This window comes from Lampris incognitus, chromosome 1, assembly GCF_029633865.1.
Source record: "Lampris incognitus isolate fLamInc1 chromosome 1, fLamInc1.hap2, whole genome shotgun sequence".
NCBI lineage: Eukaryota > Metazoa > Chordata > Actinopteri > Lampriformes > Lampridae > Lampris > Lampris incognitus.
Genome location: NC_079211.1, coordinates 2,036,693 through 2,059,963, shown reverse-complemented (window position 1 = coordinate 2,059,963; position 23,271 = coordinate 2,036,693). Strand labels below are relative to the sequence as shown.

The window sequence follows — 23,271 nt, the reverse complement described above, 5'->3', positions numbered from 1 at the left end:
CTCTCCCACAGCACCTGCATGAAGCCGATGAGGCCGGCAGCCTGCAGAACTTCCTGCTCCCGCTGTGATGCATCTGCATGTTGCAGTTGGCTTTGTTTTCTCATGGTTATGGATTATTTTCTAGCTGCGATGGATTTATAACCCCCTTTTTTATCTCACCTGCACAATTTGTATTCTCTCCCCTCTTCTCTGCTTTTTCTGTCGATTATTATTCATATATGCAAATAAACTACAACTTAAAAAAACATATGCTGCGTGAGCCGCACTGACATGAAGTATTTATGCAGTAAAAACAAGATGGGGGACATTATAGTGCATCAAGTGAAGGCTGTGATCTAGTTGTGAGTGTAAGGTGGAAGTGAACGCTGTAGATTTTCCACAACTGTGCCATTCGTCACTGTAACATATGAACTGGAACGTTCTACAACCGACAGCACTTCATCTTCCTCACAATGAAACATCATAAAACTCTCTGCGTGGCGCAGGGTGTTCTTACCTCAGTATTTATTACTGACGGCAAAGCCCTTTCAGACCACCTTGTGATTTTGGGCTACATAAATAAGCCTGACTACTTTTTGAAAGGTTTCTGGAAGCTTCCTCTTGCTGGGCAACTAAGAAACTGGATAAGTGTGTGTGTGTGTGTTTTGTTGTTGTTCTTATCTAGTGTAACCACGTCCTTGGTTACTTGAAAGGTGCTATACAAAACTAAGTTGTAGTTGTTGTTGCTGATAAACCATGAAACATAATGAGAAATGCTCACTGTAACAACCAACAGCATCCTTTTTTTACAGAGGAAATACGATTATTGTAAATATCATCAAATGTAGCACTTTTCTCAAGATCCCAAGTGTTATTTGTCATCAGTTTGTGTCGTAGTTATAATTACCGACTCTCTTAAAGGACTTTCAGACCGCTGCCTCGCAAGAGATGTTTTCAAGACGTCAGCAAAACAGCACTGGCCTTCAGAAGTGCTGCAGTCTAGGAAAACAGCACTGGCCTTCAGAAGTGCTGCAGTCTAGGAAAACAGCACTGGCCTTCAGAAGTGCTGCAGTCTAGGAAAACAGCACTGGCCTTCAGAAGCACTGCAGTCTAGGAAAACAGCACTGGCCTTCAGAAGTGCTGCAGTCTAGGAAAACAGCACTGGCCTTCAGAAGCGCTGCAGTCTAGGAAAACAGCACTGGCCTTCAGAAGTGCTGCAGTCTAGGACTTCGTGATTTCAGCCCACCTGCCTAAGCTTTATCACACCCACAAACAAACAAAGACACATGAACTGCTGAAACAACCATCCATCCATCCATCCATCCATCCATCCATTATCTGAACTGCTTATCCTGCTCTCAGGGTTGCTGGAGCCTATTCCAGCAGTCATTGGGTGACAGGCGGGGAGACACCCTGGACAGACCACCAGACCATCACAGGGCCCACACACACACACACACACACACACACACACACACACACACACCGAGGGACAATTTAATACGGCCGAGTCACCTGACCTACATGTCTTTGGACTGTGGGAGGAAACCAGAGCACCCGGAGGAAACCCACACAGACACGGGGAGAACATGCAAACTCTACACAGAGGACGACCCGGGATGACCCCCAAGGTTGGACTACCCCGGGGCTGGAACCCAGGACCTTCTTGCTGTGAGGTGACTGCACTAACCACTGCGCCACCGTGAGCTGAAACAACCAGCAAAACAAAAACCAATCCTCAAAGTTCAACTCGCAGCAGATGTGCCGACCTTTGACCCCACTGCAGGAACTCACCCACAGCCTCCGCCAGGCCGTAGACCTTCTGGTTGTAGGCGTCCATTTTGTCCCAGATGAAAGTGTAGGACAGGTCGGGGAAGGCAGGGAAGGACTTCTGGAACTGTCTGCCCATCACCGCCACCATCAGGTGGACCTTCATCAGGCCGGAGGGCAGTCGGTCCGGGGTCAGAAGGACCTTCAGAATGGGCTTGTAGCCCGCCGCCCTGGAGCTCAGGTACACCAGGTTAAGGTCACTACCCGGAATGGCCACTTGCTCATGAAGGACCTGTGATTTTTAATTAGCACACATCATCGCTGGAAACGGAATAAACCAAACAAATGCCAAATGAGCGCTGAGAGCTGAGAGCCATCTGAAAATAACTTGACATGCCACAGTGAGTTTTCTCCTACGCTATTCAGTTCAGCAAATATTTTCATTTCTTTGGTCAACAGCAATCAAAAACTACACTGTCACATTATAAACCACTGAGTCGGAGATGAGGAGACTAGAGGTTGTCAATAATTCAACTAAGTGAAAAAAGAATCAGTCTCCAGTGTAAAATACTTTAAAATGAACACGAGGCTCATTACACATCCAAATTAAGAAATGTGATTGTAATATAGGAATAAATGAATTGCTGGTTCTCCAAGTCTTTCCTGAATATTGTGGCCTGTGTAATGTTCACCTTCAACACAGTCTGGAATCAAAAGCATGTGTCGTACCGAAGAACACAACACAATACAACACAACACAATACAACACAACAGTGAAGTGGTCCGGGGCTGACCTGTGTCTCTGGGATGATGGGGCTGTCCTGGGCGGAGGTCTTGTACAAGGTGGAGAGCGGCGTGGACAGGATGAGTGGACTCGGTTTGATCAGGCCGGTCAGGTAGCAGCTCGGTATCTCGTTGCGTTCGCGTCTCATCACCACCGTGTCCATCACATGGAAGACGTTCCAGGGCATCCACACCGTACGCTGCAGTGCCGGGAACGGAGCACGCTCGTAGCTCAGAGTCAACGAGACACCGCCGTTCACCAGCAGATCGAACCTGGAATATTAGAGATGTACGGAGGCAGCCGCCCGCCAGTAAAATGGACTCATGAGGATCAACATGTGGTCATTGATGTCCACAAAAAACCTTTACGTTCAAACTAAAATACTGAAATTCTTATAAAATTCCACAACCCTGGTGGTGTTTTCCCACCGTCAAGCTCCTTCTCTCTCTCTCTCTGCAGCTTTCATATATTATCATCCTTCACTGCATCTAATTTGTTACTTGTGCGTAACCATGCATGGTGTGGGTAGACACTTAGTGGTAGCATGTGGACTTCGGGGTCTTGGCGTGGTTTCTGTGGTGAACTGGTTTTAATTAGTGGCTTGCTGCATGGGGACAAGTTACTGGTTTGGAAATGAAGGGGGAGTCTTTGAAGTGCTATTCCATATATTTAGCTAGCTCCGCTGCCCAGTGGGGGAAGCATCTGTGTGGCGACACTGCACGCCCCCCCCCCCCCACACACACACACACAAAAACACACGCTCACACACACACACACACACACACACACACACACACACACACACACACAAACACTGCCAAGCGGTTCAGCTGACCTGAAACAGCTTTCTCCTCGAGTCTCCACCACCACCATCCACTTTGGGCAGTGGGGAGCTCACAGCTGCGACGCCAGGCTTTGATGCCCCCCCCCACACACACACACACACACACACACACCCCTGTTCTCTATTCGTAAAGCCCTGAGCGGATCTGTTGGCTAACCAAGTGTGATTATCCCCCAGCATTTATCATGCTCTGTGTCAGAAGAGTCACAGGGCGGAATATCTGAAGAAATCAGCTAATCCGGTCTATCTGGGGACCCCGCCACCAAGCTGCAGCTCACAACAACAACTGGATAATACGCTGCCACTCATAAGCCATTTATTCCACACTGGCAACACATAAACAAGGCTCCAGTCCGGCCATTTGACTGCAGACATACAGTACCCCCACATTGCTAAAACCATCTGTTAAATCAAAATGCCCTTTCCTCTGGATGCACATGTGACTTCTTCCTCTGGTGTGTGTTTACTCTCTATTAATAACTGCACAACCACAGTAATAGCGGCAGAAGGTCAGACGGTAATCCTGTGTTTTACTACACCGCTGGCAGATTGATTCTGCCCTTGCTGATTCAATGCATTTTAAACAGGCTTGTTCAGGACGGCCTCAGCCGCTCTGACATTTGAATGAGGGATTGTTGGGGGACGCGGCGTATTGCTGCTGCTGTCTCCATTTGCGAGCTCATTCTAGATCCACGCCACCACGTCTCTCCCGCCAGCAGACGGTCCTTATTCATTTGCCTTTTACTGTTTTTTCCTCCATTCTACTGCACTGCAAACAGGGTCATAAATAAACATGGCGTGAGGTTAAAGGTGCAGTCTGCAGAGGTTCTGCTGCAGCTTCTCCTGATCTGAGACGCCGGCCGGCCTGTGCATCGGTGATGGAGGTGGACAGTCAAGTGGTTTTACATAACGACATGTTTGTGTGTTTGCACTCAGAGACGCTTACATGCCGTCCTGCCGCGTGACGGTGTAGCCATACTCCGGATAACGCAGGAAAGACACGTTGACTCCGATCAGCGGTGTCCCATCTCCAGTGAGGACCTGACCCCGGATGACTGACGCCAAGCTGTTTGTAAACAAACACAGACAGAGAGACAGACAGAGAGAGAGAGTGAGACAGAGACAGAGAGAGAAAGACAAAGACAGCGAGATAGACAGAGAGCACGAGACAGAGACAGAGAGAGCAAAACTCAGCACAGCACAGCAGGGTAGAAACTCAGGAGGTTTGTTAATGTGGTACAAATCAAAATTGGACAGACACATCAGTGTCATGAAAAAAGGAAAATATCATATCTGGTTAAAAATTAGAAAAGAAATCTTCAACTCACAAAAAGATCTCTTCCTCTGTGCAATGTATATATCCCCCCTTATGAATCTCCCTATTACACTGAAGATACATGTACACTGTTAGAGACAGAAACAAGCCATTTTCAGGCTCAGGGAAATGTTCTTGTCTGTGGAGATCTAAAAGCACGGACAGGCACCCAGACTGACTTTGTATGTTCAGATGGCAATAACTACATTTGTAACTCACTTGATAAAGCCAATAAGTTTGTTTACTCCCACAGAAGCAACTGTGATCCAGCTACAAACAGACATGGAAAAGAACTCTTGATGCTCTGTCCCAGTCTGGGTCTGTATATCGTCAATGTTAGGATAAGAGGAGACACTCTTGGAAGACACACATTTTGTTCACCTCTTGGAAATAGCACAGTAGATTACGTAATAACCGATATAGACCCCTTGTCAATTAGAGCATTCACTGTCAAACCACTAACCCCCCTTTCTGATCACAGCCAAATCACTGTGTTCATCAAAAAGACAGAAATCAACACTATCAAATCACAGCCCAGTAAGCTGCTCCACATAAAGAAATCATACGTATCGGGCTGAAAACAGTACAGAGGAATTCAAGAAACCATTAACAATCAAGAAGTCCAAAATCTTTTAAATACCTTCCAAGATACCCCCTATATCCTCAGTAAAGAGGGTGTCAATCAGGCCGTGGAAAAAGTTAACAACATATTTGAAAAAACAGCAGAAAAAGCAAGATCAAAAATATCTAGATCAAAACCAACACTTAAGAGAGAAGATACCTGGTTCGATGCAGAATGTCAATCAATAAGGAAATAACTTTGCAAATTAACCAATCAGAAACACAGAGATCCAAATAATACATCAATTAGACTTCTATATTGTGAGACACTAAGCCTATATAAACACACACTCAGAACTAAGAGAGCTCAGTACACCTGTAAGCAACTGACACTGATTGAGGAATCATTAAACACCAATACATTTTAGGACAATTGGAATCGCCTCAAAAAAACAAATCATGAAGAATTAGTGATACAAGATGAAGATATCTGGACAAACCATTTCCAAGCTCTATTTAAGAAAGTTCAATCAGATCAAAACACGGACCAATTTAACATAATGAGCAGACTAGAAAAATTAGAACGGTCAATCAAGGAATATCAAAACCCACTCGACTCCCCCATCACTGAGCAGGAACTTTTAGACCAATCTGGCAAGCTGAAGCCCAAAAAAGCATGTGGACCTGATGGCATTCTAAATGAAATGCTAAAATCCATGAATGAAAAGTCTCAGTGTGCTACACTTAAGTTATTCAACCTAGTTCTGAGTGTGGGTTATTCCCCTGATATCTGGAATCATGGATTAATTACACCAATTTTCAAAAGTGGAGATAAATTTGACCCCAACAACTACCGAGGCATCTGTGTGAACAGTAACCTGGGGAAGGTATTCTGTATTATCATCAACTCCCGGCTAATAAACTACCACACTACTGATCATATTTACACCCTACACACCCTAATTGAAAAACATACTCAAAATAAAAACAAACTATTCACTTGTTTTATCAACTTCAAAAAAGCATTTGATTATATTTGGCATTATGGATTGTGCTACAAATTAATGGAAAGTGGTGTAGGGGGAAAAACATATGATATTATAAAACCAATGTACTCGGGAGCTAAGTGTGGAATTAAAATAGGATCCAAAAGAACTCACTATATCCCTCAGGAGCGCGGAGTGAGATAGGGCTGCCTTTTAAGTCCAATTCTGTTTACCTTGTATATCAATGAGTTGGCAACTATGCTGGAAAACTCACCAGCAACTGGACTCACTCTGCAAGACAGTGAGGTCAAATTCCTGCTCTATGCAGATGACCTGGTCCTTCTTTCACCATCGGAGGAAGGACTCCAGACTCAATTAGACCTTCTTCAAAAGTTTTGTCAGACTTGGGCCCTGACAGTTAACATGAGTAAAACGAAAATAATAATATTTCAGAAAAGATCCAGATATCAGTGAAGACAGCACATATTTAGATTAGGACCAAATGAAATTGACCATACATTTAATTATACCTACCTAGGCCTTAGAATCAATTCTAGAGGAACTTTCAACATGGCAGTGAATGAAGTAAGAGACAAGGCACGCAGGGCTCTACTTGCCATAAAAGACAAATCTCTTTTTTGAAATTCCAATTAGAATCTGGTTAAAAATATTTGAATCAGTCATAGAACCAATTGCCCTTTAAGGCAGTGAAGTGTGGGGTCCACTTGCAAGTCAGGAACTACATAAATGGGAAAAACATCCAATTGAGACCCTGCATGTTGAATTCTGTAAAAACATTCTAAAAGTCCATCAGCACACCACAAACAATGCATGCAGGGCAGAACGAGGCCAATATCCTCTTCTGATTAAAATTCAAAAAAGAGCAATCAAATTCTGGAAACATCTAACATTCAGCGACCCACACGCTTTCCATTATAAAGCCTTGCAATACCAAGAGTCGAGCAAAGATAAGAACTCTCCTACCAACCTGGTCCTCAGCCATCGGTCCACTAACACATACTAACACTTCAGAGGCACGAGACCAGGTCCAAACTACACAACATATTCGGCTTCAACAAATTCCCTCAAACCTAAAAGACAATTATTATGAATATTGACAATCTAAAACAAAACCCCAAAGCCAGATGCAATGCTATTTGGCCCTAGACAGAGAGGACACAATAGCAGATACCTCATTCAAACAAAAGAAACACAATTGAGAAACATACTGACGAAATACAGACTCAGTGAGCATCGCCATAGAAACAGACTCAGTGAGCATGGCCTAGCAACAGAAACAGGCAGACATAGAAAGACCCGGATGCCAAAAGACCAACGGTTCTGTTACCAGTGTGAAGACAATGTTGTCGAGACAGCTGCACTTTTTAGCTGAATGCAAGACGTTCCGGGAAATCCGCCATTACTACTTTCAGAAATGTGAGGAGAGAAACCCCAAATTCACTGCCCTGCCGAACCCCAGAAAACTGCCCCACATACCAGGTGAACACAGAGACAGCTGTACTGTGACACCCCAAATTCACTGCCCTGCCACACCCCAGAAAACTGCCCCACATACCAGGTGAACACAGAGACAGCTGTACTGTGACACCCCAAATTCACTGCCCTGCCACACCCCAGAAAACTGCCCCACATACCAGGTGAACACAGAGACAGCTGTACTGTGCTGCACAGTATGTTCTAGCCTGCCATCGTCTGAGGGACAGTGTGTGATACCCTGTACTCCTTCCCAACGGGGAGGACCGGGACAACACTCGGACACACACACACACACACACACACACACACACACACACACAGCCACACAGATGATGGCAGAAAGATTTTATTGCATCTGTTGATGTATATGTGTTCTGTATTGTATACTGTTCTTGTCCTTTATGTGAACACACTCTGCACACACACACACACACACACACACATGCAGAGACTGACAAATTCACACACATCCAGTCACACAGGATCTTGTTGCCATGACGTAGCTGTGTAAGTTGTTTTATTGCATGTGTTGATGTGTGTGTGTTGTGTATTGGTGCACTCTTATTGTCCTTTATGTGAAAATGCTTTGCAATAGAAATGCATATTTGTCATGCTAATTAATAAAAGCACATTTGAAATTTGAAAGACAGAGACAGAGAGAGACAGACAGAGACAGAGACAGAGAGAGAAAGACAGACAGAGACAGAGACGAAGAGACAGACAGAGAGAGGGAGAGAGAGAGAGACTCTGTGTGCAGACAGAGAGACAGACGAAGAGACAGACAGACAGAGAGACAGACAGAGAGAGAGAAAGATGGGTAATAACACCAGCCAGTCAACAAGCAACCACCACTACCAGCTGTCACCACTCCACCCAGGAGGGCGGGTGGAGGAGGCTGAATTACTGACCATTAAAAACACACACACACACACACACGTTGGTGGTTATTAGTCATGGAACGGCCATGTGACAGGTCCGCCGTCTCTCTTTAGCCTCTGTGAAAAGCCCATAACTCTGCCTGATGAGGCCCCTCAGCTTAAGCACACCAGCACCGCAGCATCGCTGTTCCACCGGGTCGCAAAGGGACACAGATTACGCCACACGTCTTTCCTGAACCCTTCTCATACTCAGATGCTATTATGGGAAGACGAGATGCAAAATACAAAACTATAAATCATCATGGAGGGGAGCCCCGCCAGCAAGGCCAGGACATCTGGGTGTAGAGGTCCGGTGTGGCTGGTGGCTCAGTCCAGAACATAAAGCCGTACTGGGCGTTGATGGCTGCATCACTATCTGGTATGGCAGCTGCACCGCCTTTGACCACAAGACTCTACAGAGGGTGGTGCAAACAGCACAGCACACCATCAGGACTGAGCTCCCAGCCAGGCCGGACCTCTACAGCCAGAGGTGCAGGAAGAAAGCCCGGCGGCTAGTCGGGCACGGTAGCCACAAACCGTTCCCTCTGTTCCTGTCTGGAAAATGGTGCCGGAGCACCCGGGCCCAAACCTACAGGCTTACAGGCAATTTTTTCCCACAAGCCTCAAGACTGTTGAACTCACAGACTCTGGACCCTTGAGCGCACACGCACACACACACACACACACACACACATGCACAAACACACACACAGACGCCTCACTTTAGTCTGCACTGTTCAGTTGTCTGGTGTACATTGCTGCACTTTGTACATCATATTTGACATGTTCATCACATATGTTCTACCTGTGTGTTACATTTTAACTCCCTGTTGTTACATTTTAGATTTTAATTCGAGATTTTAGTTTAATTTTAAGGTTTTTGGCCTGTAAATGCTGTTAATTTTATTCTGTTAAATTTTCAGACACCAGGGTTTTTATATTTTAGTTTTAACTTTAGATTTGAATGTCAGGTTTTTTTTATGCCTAAGCATCACAGTCCCAGCAGGGTGCCACCACTGTGCGGTTGTGCGTTTGGAAAATAAAACTTGAACAGGACAAAAACCAACATATGGCCTTGTTAAGAACATTTCAAATGAAAAAACATGTAACGATGATTATTATTATCATGTTCCCTCATTAATGAATATTATAATTATTATTATCATGTTCCCTCATTAATGATGATGATATTACCATGTTCCCTTATTAATGATGATGATGATGCTTATTATTATCAAGTTCTCTCATTAATGATTATTATTATTATGATCATATTATTATAATTTTCCCTCATTAATGATGATGATGATGATGACGATTAGTATTATTATTGTTGTCATTATTATCATGCTCCCTCATTAATGATGATTATTATTATTGTTATCATTATCATGTTCCCTCATTAATGATGATGATGATGATTATTATCATCATGTTCCCTCATTAATGATGATTATTTATTATGATAATAATAATAATTGTATTATTATCATGTTCCCTCATTAATGATTATTATTATTATTATTACTGTTATCATTATTAACATATTCCATTAATGATGATGATGATTAGTATTATTATTACTATTATTATCATGTTCCCTCATTAATTCTGACAGAACATGAAGTGACAATGAAGAAAGCAGTGGACGAAAACATCCACTTTCTTACACTTTACTACAGTATTGACAATGCTAACAGTATAACAATGCTACAGTACTGACAGTCAGTAGTTTAACAACACTGACAGTGGTTTAACAATATTGACAGTCAGTGGTTTAACAATACTGACAGTCGGTGGTTTAACAATACTCACCGTATTGACAGTCTGACCACACAGAATTAGTCATTCTCACTAGACTGACTTTAAAGGTGTATCTAAAGAACAGTGTGAGTTTTATAGAGTCGGACAGTAGAACATTTGACATGCATGAACATTTAGACAAGGTCTCCGGACGGCCTTGAGCTTAAATCAGGTTGATCATTTAGACAAGGTCTCCGGACGGCCTTGAGCTTAAATCAGGTTGATCATTTAGACAAGGTCTCCGGACGGCCTTCAGGTTAAATCAGGTTGATCATTTAGACAGGGTCTCCGGACGGCCTTGAGCTTAAATCAGGTTGATCATTTAGACAAGGTCTCCGGACGGCCTTCAGGTTAAATCAGGTTGATCATTTAGACAGGGTCTCGGGACGGCCTTGAGCTTAAATCAGGTTGATCATTTAGACAGGGTCTCGGGACGGCCTTGAGCTTAAATCAGGTTGACCATTTAGACAGGGTCTCGGGACGGTCTTGAGCTTAAATCAGGTTGATCATTTAGACAGGGTCTCGGGACGACCTTCAGGTTAAATCAGGTTGATCATTTAGACAGGGTCTCGGGACGGCCTTGAGGTTAAATCACGTTGATCATTTAGACAGCGTCTCGGGACGGCCTTGAGGTTAAATCACGTTGATCATTTAGACAGCGTCTCGGGACGGCCTTCAGGTTAAATCAGGTTGATCATTTAGACAGGGTCTCCGGACGGCCTTGAGCTTAAATCAGGTTGATCATTTAGACAAGGTCTCCGGACGGCCTTCAGGTTAAATCAGGTTGATCATTTAGACAGGGTCTCGGTACGGCCTTGAGCTTAAATCAGGTTGATCATTTAGACAGGGTCTCGGGACGGCCTTGAGCTTAAATCAGGTTGACCATTTAGACAGGGTCTCGGGACGGCCTTGAGCTTAAATCAGGTTGATCATTTAGACAGGGTCTCGGGACGACCTTCAGGTTAAATCAGGTTGATCATTTAGACAGGGTCTCGGGACGGCCTTGAGGTTAAATCACGTTGATCATTTAGACAGCGTCTCGGGACGGCCTTGAGGTTAAATCACGTTGATCATTTAGACAGGGTCTCGGGACGGCCTTGAGCTTAAATCAGGTTGATCATTTAGACAGGGTCTCGGGACGGCCTTGAGGTTAAATCAGGTTGACCATTTAGACAGGGTCTCGGGACGGCCTTGAGCTTAAATCAGGTTGACCATTTAGACAGGGTCTCGGGACGGCCTTGAGCTTAAATCAGGTTGATCATTTAGACAGGGTCTCGGGAAGGCCTTGAGCTTAATTCAGGTTGATCATTTAGACAGGGTCTCGGGACGGCCTTGAGGTTAAATCAGGTTGACCATTTAGACAGGGTCTCGGGAGGGCTTTGAGGTTAAATCAGGTTGACCATTTAGACAAGGTCTCGGGACGGCCTTGAGCTTAAATCACGTTGATCATTTAGACAGGGTCTCGGGACGGCCTTGAGGTTAAATCAGGTTGACCATTTAGACAGGGTCTCGGGACGGCCTTAAGCTTAAATCAGGTTGATCATTTAGACAGGGTCTCGGGACGGCCTTGAGCTTAAATCAGGTTGATCATTTAGACAGGGTCTCGGGACGGCCTTGAGGTTAAATCAGGTTGATCATTTAGACAGGGTCTCGGGACGGCCTTGAGCTTAAATCAGGTTGACCATTTAGACAGGGTCTCGGGACGGCCTTGAGCTTAAATCAGGTTGATCATTTAGACAGGGTCTCGGGACGACCTTCAGGTTAAATCAGGTTGATCATTTAGACAGGGTCTCGGGACGGCCTTGAGGTTAAATCACGTTGATCATTTAGACAGCGTCTCGGGACGGCCTTGAGGTTAAATCACGTTGATCATTTAGACAGGGTCTCGGGACGGCCTTGAGCTTAAATCAGGTTGATCATTTAGACAGGGTCTCGGGACGGCCTTGAGGTTAAATCAGGTTGACCATTTAGACAGGGTCTCGGGACGGCCTTGAGCTTAAATCAGGTTGACCATTTAGACAGGGTCTCGGGACGGCCTTGAGCTTAAATCAGGTTGATCATTTAGACAGGGTCTCGGGAAGGCCTTGAGCTTAATTCAGGTTGATCATTTAGACAGGGTCTCGGGACGGCCTTGAGGTTAAATCAGGTTGACCATTTAGACAGGGTCTCGGGAGGGCTTTGAGGTTAAATCAGGTTGACCATTTAGACAAGGTCTCGGGACGGCCTTGAGCTTAAATCACGTTGATCATTTAGACAGGGTCTCGGGACGGCCTTGAGGTTAAATCAGGTTGACCATTTAGACAGGGTCTCGGGACGGCCTTAAGCTTAAATCAGGTTGATCATTTAGACAGGGTCTCGGGACGGCCTTGAGCTTAAATCAGGTTGATCATTTAGACAGGGTCTCGGGACGGCCTTGAGGTTAAATCAGGTTGATAATTTAGACAGGGTCTCGGGACGGCCTTGAGCTTAAATCAGGTTGATCATTTAGACAGGGTCTCGGGACGGCCTTGAGCTTAAATCAGGTTGACCATTTAGACAGGGTCTCGGGACGGCCTTGAGCTTAAATCAGGTTGATCATTTAGACAGGGTCTCGGGACGGCCTTGAGCTTAAATCAGGTTGACCATTTAGACAGGGTCTCGGGACGGCCTTGAGCTTAAATCAGGTTGACCATTTAGACAGGGTCTCGGGACGGCCTTGAGCTTAAATCAGGTTGATCATTTAGACAGGGTCTCGGGACGGCCTTGAGCTTAAATCAGGTTGATCATTTAGACAGGGTCTCGGGACGGCCTTGAGCTTATATCACGTTGATCATTTAGACAGGGTCTCGGGACGGCCTTGAGGTTAAATCAGGTTGACCATTTAGACAGGGTCTCGGGACGGCCTTGAGCTTAAATCAGGTTGATCATTTAGACAGGGTCTCGGGACGGCCTTGAGCTTAAATCACGTTGATCATTTAGACAGGGTTTCGGGACGGCCTTGAGCTTAAATCACGTTGATCATTTAGACAGGGTCGCGGGACGGCCTTGAGCTTAAATCAGGTTGATCATTTAGACAGGGTCTCGGGACGGCCTTGAGCTTAAATCACGTTGATCATTTAGACAGGGTCTCGGGACGGCCTTGAGGTTAAATCAGGTTGACCATTTAGACAGGGTCTCGGGGCGGCTTTGAGGTTAAATCAGGTTGATCATTTAGACAGGGTCTCGGGACGGCTTTGAGGTTAAATCAGGTTGATCATTTAGACAGGGTCTCGGGACGGCCTTGAGCTTAAATCAGGTTAATCATTTAGACAGGGTCTCGGGACGGCCTTGAGCTTAAATCAGGTTGATCATTTAGACAGGGTCTCGGGACGGCTTTGAGGTTAAATCAGGTTGACCATTTAGACAGGGTCTCGGGACGGCCTTGAGCTTAAATCAGGTTGATCATTTAGACAGGGTCTCGGGACGGCCTTGAGGTTAAATCAGGTTGACCATTTAGACAGGGTCTCGGGACGGCCTTGAGCTTAAATCAGGTTGATCATTTAGACAAGGTCTCGGGACGGCCTTGAGCTTAAATCAGGTTGACCATTTAGACAGGGTCTCGGGACGGCCTTGAGCTTAAATCAGGTTGACCATTTAGACAGGGTCTCGGGACGGCCTTGAGCTTAAATCACGTTGATCATTTAGACAGGGTCTCGGGACGGCCTTGAGGTTAAATCAGGTTGACCATTTAGACAGCGTCTCGGGACAGCCTTGAGCTTAAATCAGGTTGATCATTTAGACAGGGTCTCGGGACGGCCTTGAGCTTAAATCACGTTGATCATTTAGACAGGGTCTCGGGACAGCCTTGAGGTTAAATCAGGTTGATCATTTAGACAAGGTCTCGGGACGGCCTTGAGCTTAAATCAGGTTGACCATTTAGACAGGGTCTCGGGACGGCCTTGAGCTTAAATCAGGTTGATCATTTAGACAGGGTCTCGGGACGGCCTTGAGCTTAAATCACGTTGATCATTTAGACAGGGTCTCGGGACGGCCTTGAGGTTAAATCAGGTTGACCATTTAGACAGCGTCTCGGGACAGCCTTGAGCTTAAATCAGGTTGATCATTTAGACAGGGTCTCGGGACGGCCTTGAGGTTAAATCAGATTGATCATTTAGACAGGGTCTCGGGACGGCCTTGAGCTTAAATCAGGTTGACCATTTAGACAGGGTCTCGGGACGGCCTTGAGGTTAAATCAGGTTGATCATTTAGACAGGGTCTCGGGACGACCTTGAGCTTAAATCAGGTTGATCATTTAGACAGGGTCTCGGGACGGCCTTGAGCTTAAATCAGGTTGATCATTTAGACAGGGTCTCGGGACGGCCTTGAGGTTAAATCAGGTTGATCATTTAGAAAGGGTCTCGGTACGGCCTTGAGGTTAAATCAGGTTGATCATTTAGACAGGGTCTCGGGACGGCCTTGAGCTTAAATCAGGTTGATCATTTAGACAGGGTCTCGGGACGGCCTTGAGCTTAAATCAGGTTGACCATTTAGACAGGGTCTCGGGACGGCCTTGAGGTTAAATCAGGTTGATCATTTAGACAGGGTCTCGGGACGACCTTGAGCTTAAATCAGGTTGATCATTTAGACAGGGTCTCGGGACGGCCTTGAGCTTAAATCAGGTTGACCATTTAGAAAGGGTCTCGGGACGGCCTTGAGGTTAAATCAGGTTGACCATTTAGAAAGGGTCTCGGGACGGCCTTGAGGTTAAATCAGGTTGATCATTTAGACAGGGTCTCGGGACGGCCTTGAGCTTAAATCAGGTTGATCATTTAGACAGGGTCTCGGGACGGCCTTGAGGTTAAATCAGGTTGACCATTTAGACAGGGTCTCGGGACGGCCTTGAGGTTAAATCAGGTTGATCATTTAGACAGGGTCTCGGGACGACCTTGAGCTTAAATCAGGTTGATCATTTAGACAGGGTCTCGGGACGGCCTTGAGCTTAAATCAGGTTGATCATTTAGACAGGGTCTCGGGACGGCCTTGAGGTTAAATCAGGTTGACCATTTAGAAAGGGTCTCGGGATGGCCTTGAGGTTAAATCAGGTTGATCATTTAGACAGGGTTTCGGGACGGCCTTGAGGTTAAATCAGGTTGATCATTTAGACAGGGTCTCCTGCAAAAGCGTGTTGACAGGCTATTACTCGTGACATGTAACCAATCAGATAGTGCTGTGGACGGGACATTGCTTGAGACCACAGACTGATGACTACAGACAGAGCTGCATCAGAGCCAACGTAGCACATTTTTTCATTAATCTATTTAATGGCAATCGGATAAAGGAAAATATGAATCCGATAATCATGAAAATGCTGAATATCGGATCCGATAATCGGCCTGGCCAATAATTGGTCGACCCCAACATTCTATAGTCACACCACATAGTACAAGTCCACAAAGAATACAGTTTACTACTGTTAGCCACCACTAGCTCCATTGCAGCAGTTGTTAAATGCCTTGCTCAAGAGCATCACTTACATACATTTCTCAGCCAAGCTATTTCTATTAGATTTAGATTTAAACTACTAACCCCACTGCACAAAAACAAATGTAAGTTACAGACATGGAGAATTTAACATGAAATCAAATCTGTGATAACCACAAATGAAAGAAAACTGTCAACAGGGCACATGGTGGGGTGTTTGTGTCTGTCGGCGGCAGGGGATTCCAGACGAGTGAATAAATAAATAACTGAAATGCAAAACGCGTCTGGATTTTGTCACTTCATCTGTGGGTCATTATGGAAATGAGGTGGATATCATCAGCAGCTTTAGCCTGTCTCATTTCTTCCACGCTGAATGCCAAGTTTAACCGCCATCCTCTCCTCTCTCTGCATCTTTATTCACCCTCCCAGAGACAAGCCCAAAAAATGGAAGAAAAAAAAGATGAATATCAACCAGGATCACCTGACGTAAACCTGGGAATGAAGCGTGGAACTCAAAAACAGACGCGTCCCAGAGGGAGTGTTTTGCGGGGACACATGATGCTGCTGGGAGACCAAAAACCACAATGCATGTTTTATTCTGCACGCAATAAGAAGAGAAGAGTTTACTACCTCATTATGAAACCTGACCACACAACAGAAACCGCTGTCATTTTCCCTGGCTTGCACATCCGTGGACCCCAAACAGGAGGAGCCTTCTTTCACTCCATTCCCATCTCTGTTGTCTGAGGAGATCCTGAATGACAGGAGAAAATAGACGCAGATGTTCTTCCGGCATCTTCCGATGGCTTTTCAGAACGACTTTTTTTAAGGCCACGTTCAGAAGGGAGGCTCAAACATTGAAATATTAATGACGACATCCTCAAACAGGTAAGAGGGAAAATAGCCGTGGTTCTGGGAACGTCATATTATGGTGATTACTTCAGTTCACCCTCCACAAGCAGCTGGTGGTAGCACCGACTGTCTCATTAAAAGAAAAAGGTAATTAGTTTAGCCAGTCAGCTGGTGAGTGACATGCGTGTGTGCTGAGCTTCTGGAAAAAACGTGGTGATGTTTCTTCACTTTTTAAACCAACTTCATCAAGGAGATGACGAGACACAGGATTATTGTGAGCTACAGCGCTAATGCCTCTGCTAGACATGGAATCGACAATAAGCTGAAGACAATGCAGATAATTCTGTATTAGCACCAGTGGCGGAACAGTTTAGACGCTTAATTTCCAAACAGCATGTCTAAAAAAAAAAACCAAAACAACAAAAACAAGCAAACAAACAACAAACAAAAAAAACGCTGTGCCAAAACTTGGTCCACCCCAAGGATCAGATTCTCTGTCACAAACAGAGCAATATAGTGTACTCTGTTAAGTGCCAGTAGGACTGCCGTGGCCTCGTCGGCCAGAACATCGTGGTCTACACCCACTTATACAGGCCAGTGGCCACTCTTTCAGGGATGAAGATGCGCACATCCTCGATAGAGGGAACGACCATCCTTGAACTGAGGGAGGGGGCCTAAGGCCCCTGACACACCAGGCCGACGGTCGGCCAATGTCGGGCCGTCGGTAAACGTCTCTGACCCTAGTTTTTGCGGTGTGTTCCGCACCGTCGGCACCAGTTGGACCCGTCAGCAGCTGTTCGGCCGATTCAGCACGTTGAATGGGTGGAGCCCGTCGGTGAGAGATCACTCTGATTGGCTGTTCAGTTTAGCGAGTCAGTGCAGAACGTACATGCTAGTTGGCCGTCGGCTGTAGTCTTCGTGGTGTGTTCACGTGCTACTTTTTGACCTAGACAGCAGGCGACGTGAGGCGATGCAACCGTCGGCCTTCGTCGCAGCTAGTCGGTTTGGTGTGTCTGGGCCCTGAGTACATCTGTCACCATCTCACAAAGCTGTGATTACAAACACTCTCAAATCCTCTGTGAATAGTACACATGACCATTGAAACTCTAGTTAATGGTCACAGCAATTTGCATACAAAACCTGTTAGATCACCGGTTAGTCGCTTAGATGATGATGATGAAAAGTTTCTCCCACTAAACTTTGTGTCCAGATGAACTGATTCAACTTCCTGGGATTTCTACACCTGGATTATCGAGCATGCATCAAGGCAAATGCAGATGAGGATTACTCAGTACCTGTCATGGTGTGTGTGTGTGTGTGTGTGTGTGTGTGGTTGAGGGTTGCCGTACTCTATATTTTGTGTAAAGCATGCCATGTACATAAGGATTACTTTCAAATACAGAAGGAACTATTCCTAAATCCTTCAGCACACGGTTGGCAAACATTTCGTCCATCTGCAAAACAAATCAAACTCACCATCCAGCACAGATGTGAGGCTGCAGCGAGGTTGAAAATGTATTTGTCTGCTCTGTTTGCAAATGGATAGGATTCTTTTGGTTTATTCATTCATTCTTTTTAGTGTTTTCAGTAACACACAAGAGCCAGAGGTGGTCAGGTTCTTATTAATCTTTCACCTCAAGATGAACCCCGATCCATTTTGTTCAGACATGAATCTTTGATCCATTCAGAAAGCAACAGGCCCCCTGTCTCGTGAAATAAAGATAGACCACTTATCCAGTCCTGTGTATCTAGATGTCTACCTGACATGTCCATTTAGCTGCCGTTCTGATGTTTTGTTTTTTAAACTTTATTTTCCAATTTTCAAGTTTTTTTTGGAACAGGTATACAAAGCACACGAACAACAACAACAACAGCAACAACAACAACAAAAAGAAACATGTAGGAATCCCCCTCCCCCCCAAGGCTCAAAAAAGAAAAAAAAGAAAGAAAAAAAGGACTATGCAGGGATTTCTTATTCCAATTCCACATAATAACCACATTTTTGAAGACGATATAAAGTTGTACACATACACTACCGTTCAAAAGTTTGGGATCACCCAAACAATTTTGTGTTTTCCATGAAAAGTCACACTTATTCACCACCATATGTTGTGAAATGAATAGAAAATAGAGTCAAGACATTGACAAGGTTAGAAATAATGATTTGTATTTGAAATAAGATTTTTTTACATCAAACTTTGCTTTCGTCAAAGAATCCTCCATTTGCAGCAATTACAGCATTGCAGACCTTTGGCATTCTAGCTGTTAATTTGTTGAGGTAATCTGGAGAAATTGCACCCCACGCTTCCAGAAGCAGCTCCCACAAGTTGGATTGGTTGGATGGGCACTTCTTTGAGCAGATTGAGTTTCTGGAGCATCACATTTGTGGGGTCAATTAAACGCTCAAAATGGCCAGAAAAAGAGAACTTTCATCTGAAACTCGACAGTCTATTCTTGTTCTTAGAAATGAAGGCTATTCCATGCGAGAAATTGCTAAGAAATTGAAGATTTCCTACACCGGTGTGTACTACTCCCTTCAGAGGACAGCACAAACAGGCTCTAACAGGTACTATTTAATGAAGATGCCAGTTGGGGACCTGTGAGGCGTCTGTTTCTCAAACTAGAGACTCTAATGTACTTATCTTCTTGCTCAGTTGTGCAACGCGGCCTCCCACTTCTTTTTCTACTCTGGTTAGAGCCTGTTTGTGCTGTCCTCTGAAGGGAGTAGTACACACCGGTGTAGGAAATCTTCAATTTCTTAGCAATTTCTCGCATGGAATAGCCTTCATTTCTAAGAACAAGAATAGACTGTCGAGTTTCAGATGAAAGTTCTCTTTTTCTGGCCATTTTGAGCGTTTAATTGACCCCACAAATGTGATGCTCCAGAAACTCAATCTGCTCAAAGAAGTGCCCATCCAACCAATCCAACTTGTGGGAGCTGCTTCTGGAAGCGTGGGGTGCAATTTCTCCAGATTACCTCAACAAATTAACAGCTAGAATGCCAAAGGTCTGCAATGCTGTAATTACTGCAAATAGAGGATTCTTTGACGAAAGCAAAGTTTGATGTAAAAAAATCTTATTTCAAATACAAATCATTATTTCTAACCTTGTCAATGTCTTGACTCTATTTTCTATTCATTTCACAACATATGGTGGTGAATAAGTGTGACTTTTCATGGAAAACACAAAATTGTTTGGGTGATCCCAAACTTTTGAACGGTAGTGTATATCTATAAGTATTGTCGTTACAACCAGGTACAGTGGCTTGCAAAAGTATTCATACCCCTTGAACTTTTCCACATTTTGTCACGTTACGACCACAAACATAAATAGATTTTATTGGAATTTTATGTGAAAGACCAACACAAAGTGGCACACAGTTGTGAAGTACAAAGAAAATTATACATGATTTGAAAAAAAAATTTACAAATAAAAAAATGAAAAGTGCGGTATGCAAAAGTATTCAGCCCCCTGAGTCAATACTTTGTGAAACCGCCTTTTGCTGCAACTCCAGCTGCAAGTCTTTTGGGGTATGTCTCTACCAGCTTTGCACATCTAGAGACTGACAGTTTTGCCCATTCTTCTTTGCAAAACAGCTCAAGCTCAGTCAGATTAGATGGAGAGCGTTTGTGAACGGCAGTTTTCAGATCTTGCCACAGATTCTCAACTGGATTTAGGTCTGGACTTTGACTGGGCCATTCTAACACATGAATATGTTTTGTTTTAAACCAGTCCATTGTAGCCCAGGCTTTATGTTTAGGGTCGTTGTCCTGCTGTAAGGTGAACCTCCGCCCCAGTCTCAAGTCTTTTGCAGACTCCAACAGGTTTTCTTCCAAGATTGCCCTGTATTTGGCTCCAGAGAAGCAAGAGAAGCACCCCCAGAGCATGATGCTGCCACCACCATGTTTGACAGTGGGGATGATGGTGTGTTCAGAGTGATGTGCAGTGTTAGTTTTCCGCCACACATAGCGTTTTGCATTTAGGCCAAAAAGTTCAATTTTGGTCTCATCTGACCAGAGCGCCTTCTTCCACATGTTTGCTGTGTCCCCCACATGGCTTCTGGCAAATTGCAAACGGGACTTCTTATGGTTTTATTTTAACAATGGCTTTCTTCTTGCCACTCTTCCATAAAGGCCAGATTTGTGCAGTGCACGACCAATAGTTGTCCTGTGGACAGATTCCCCCACCTGAGCTGTGGATCTCTACAGTTCATCCAGAGTCACCATGGGCCTCTTGGCTGCATCTCTGATCAGTGCTCTCCTTGTTCGGCCTGTAAGTTTAGGTGGACGGCTGTGTCTTGGTAGGTTTGCAGTTGTGCCATATTCTTTCCATTTCCGGATGATGGATTGAACAGTGCTCCGTGAGATGTTCAAAGCTTGGGAAATCTTTTTATAGCCTAACCCTGCTTTAAACTTCTCCACAACTTTATCCCTGACCTGTCTGGTGTGTTCCTTGGACTTCATGATGCTGTTTGCTCCCCAATATTCTCTTAACAAACCTCTGAGGCCATCACAGAACAGCTGTATTTGTACTGAGATTAGATTACAAACAGGTTGACTCTATTTAGTCATTAGGTCAACATTCGATCATTCAACAATCATCAGGCAATTTCTGAAGGCTATGGGTTGCACTCAGAGAAAAGGGGGCTGAATACTTTTGCACACCGCACTTTTCAGTTTTTTATTTGTAAAAAATTTTTTTAAATCATGTATAATTTTCTTTGTACTTCACAATTGTGTGCCACTTTGTGTTGGTCTTTCACATAAAATTCCAATAAAATATATTTATGTTTGTGGTCGTAACATGACAAAATGTGGAAAAGTTCAAGGGGTATGAATACTTTTGCAAGCCACTGTAAATAAAAAGTACATTCAATAAAGGGAAAACCTTCAATAAAGTCTATGAAAGGACTCCAGGTCAAAGTAAAGTTTTTGCGGGTTTTACATATTTTATATTGGAGCTTTTCTAAAGGTAGAAAGGACAGCACCCCCCTCAACCACTGCAAAAATGACGGCGCTTTATTCCACTTCCGGTTAAATAGGATAAGTCTGCATGCTAGTAATGAGGCAAATGCTAGAGCATTTACCTGCAAAGTTGTGACCTTACAGTTAGGGGGTGGTATGCCAAAGATGGCTGTGTGAAAATCAGGGTTTATGGTCTGTTTACAGATATGTGAGAATACATTAAATATCTGTCCCCAATAACTGTTGAGGGAGGGGCATGCCCAGAACATGTGTCCCACCGAGGCTGGACTATGGCTGCACCTCGGACAGCCAGGGTCTGTGGTGGGAAAGATTCTGGCAAGCTTGTCCCCCGAGTAGTGAAGACGGTGAAGCACCTTAAACTGAATTAACCCATGTGATATACACAATGAGGAGGTGTGTATACAAGTTAAGCTGTCCCGCCATGCCTCTTCAAAAGCTCTACACCCAAATCTCTCTCCCATGCAGTTTTTGTTTTGTCCCAGGATATCTGTTTCAATCCCTGTATCAGTGTATAAATTATAGAGACCCCTCTCTTCCCAAAGGGATCCATCTCTAGAATAACATCTAATTGGCTCCTGGGTGGCAGATACGGAAATGAGGGAAACACTTTCTTGGCAAAACTAGGGATTTGAAGGTATCTAAAAAAATGGGATCTGGGTATGTTATGGTCTTTGGTAAGTGAATGTGAATGTCCCATCTTTAAATTGATCACAGAAAAACACCAGTCCATTTCTATGCCAATGTTGAAATGCATTATCTAACACAGATGATGAGAAGAATTGATTATTTGCTACTGGAAAAAGACCGCTAGCATGCTTTAATCCAAAATGCCTCCTAAACTGGAGCCATATCCTAAGTTAAGCTTTAACCGCCGGGTTTGTTATTTGTATGTTACGATTATGTGGTAGTGGAGAGGTGAATATCGGTAAAGGATTGGATAAGAGCTCCATATGAACCCAATCTGTACCCTGTTGATTCTTATATGTAAATGCCCAATGTAAAAGTTTTACAATGTTCGCAGCCCAGTAGTAACAAATAAAGTTAGGCAAGCCTAATCCCCCCGTCTCCTTAGGGAACTCCAAGTATATTTTCTTCATCCTGGGGTTTGAATTGTTCAGATGAATGATGAAATTAATCAATCTAATTGTTGAAAAGTTGTCTTAGGTATGAATATGGGAATCATTTGAAAAAGATAGAGAAATCTGGGTAAGAGTGTCATTTTAACTATATTAATGCAGCCCGCTAATGAAATTGGTAGCGTTGACCACTTTTTAAAATCTTGTTTTGTTCGTTCTATTAGTGTTTTAAAGTTATGGTTATATAACCTCCCCATTGTATGAGTGACTTTGATTCCTAAATATGTAAATACATTATGTTCAAGTTTAAATGGAAAGCTAGAGTAGTCTCTATCAGTGTGGTTAATCGGAAAAAGCAAGCTCTTTGAATAGTTTATCTTATAACCTGACAGGTGACCAAAGTTATCCAGGGTAAGTAATAGTCTTGGTATAGATTCTATTGGGTTGGATATATATAACAACA

The 23,271-nt window shown here is 44.2% G+C and overlaps 1 protein-coding gene across 7 annotated transcripts in view; it reads right to left on the bottom strand.

Annotated features, from left to right (window-relative positions):
* The window catches only part of si:dkey-237h12.3 (teneurin-3), a 322,689-nt gene that overhangs the window by 77,612 nt on the left and 221,806 nt on the right, over window positions 1–23,271 (bottom strand). For all 7 annotated transcript variants that reach the window (XM_056290030.1, XM_056290070.1, XM_056290079.1 and 4 more), the window contains 3 exons: window positions 4,324–4,443; window positions 2,544–2,805; window positions 1,774–2,041 (listed from right to left, as the gene is read on the bottom strand). In XM_056290030.1, the coding sequence (XP_056146005.1) occupies window positions 1,774–2,041; window positions 2,544–2,805; window positions 4,324–4,443 (650 nt within the window). The remainder of the gene's footprint in view (window positions 1–1,773; window positions 2,042–2,543; window positions 2,806–4,323; window positions 4,444–23,271) is intronic.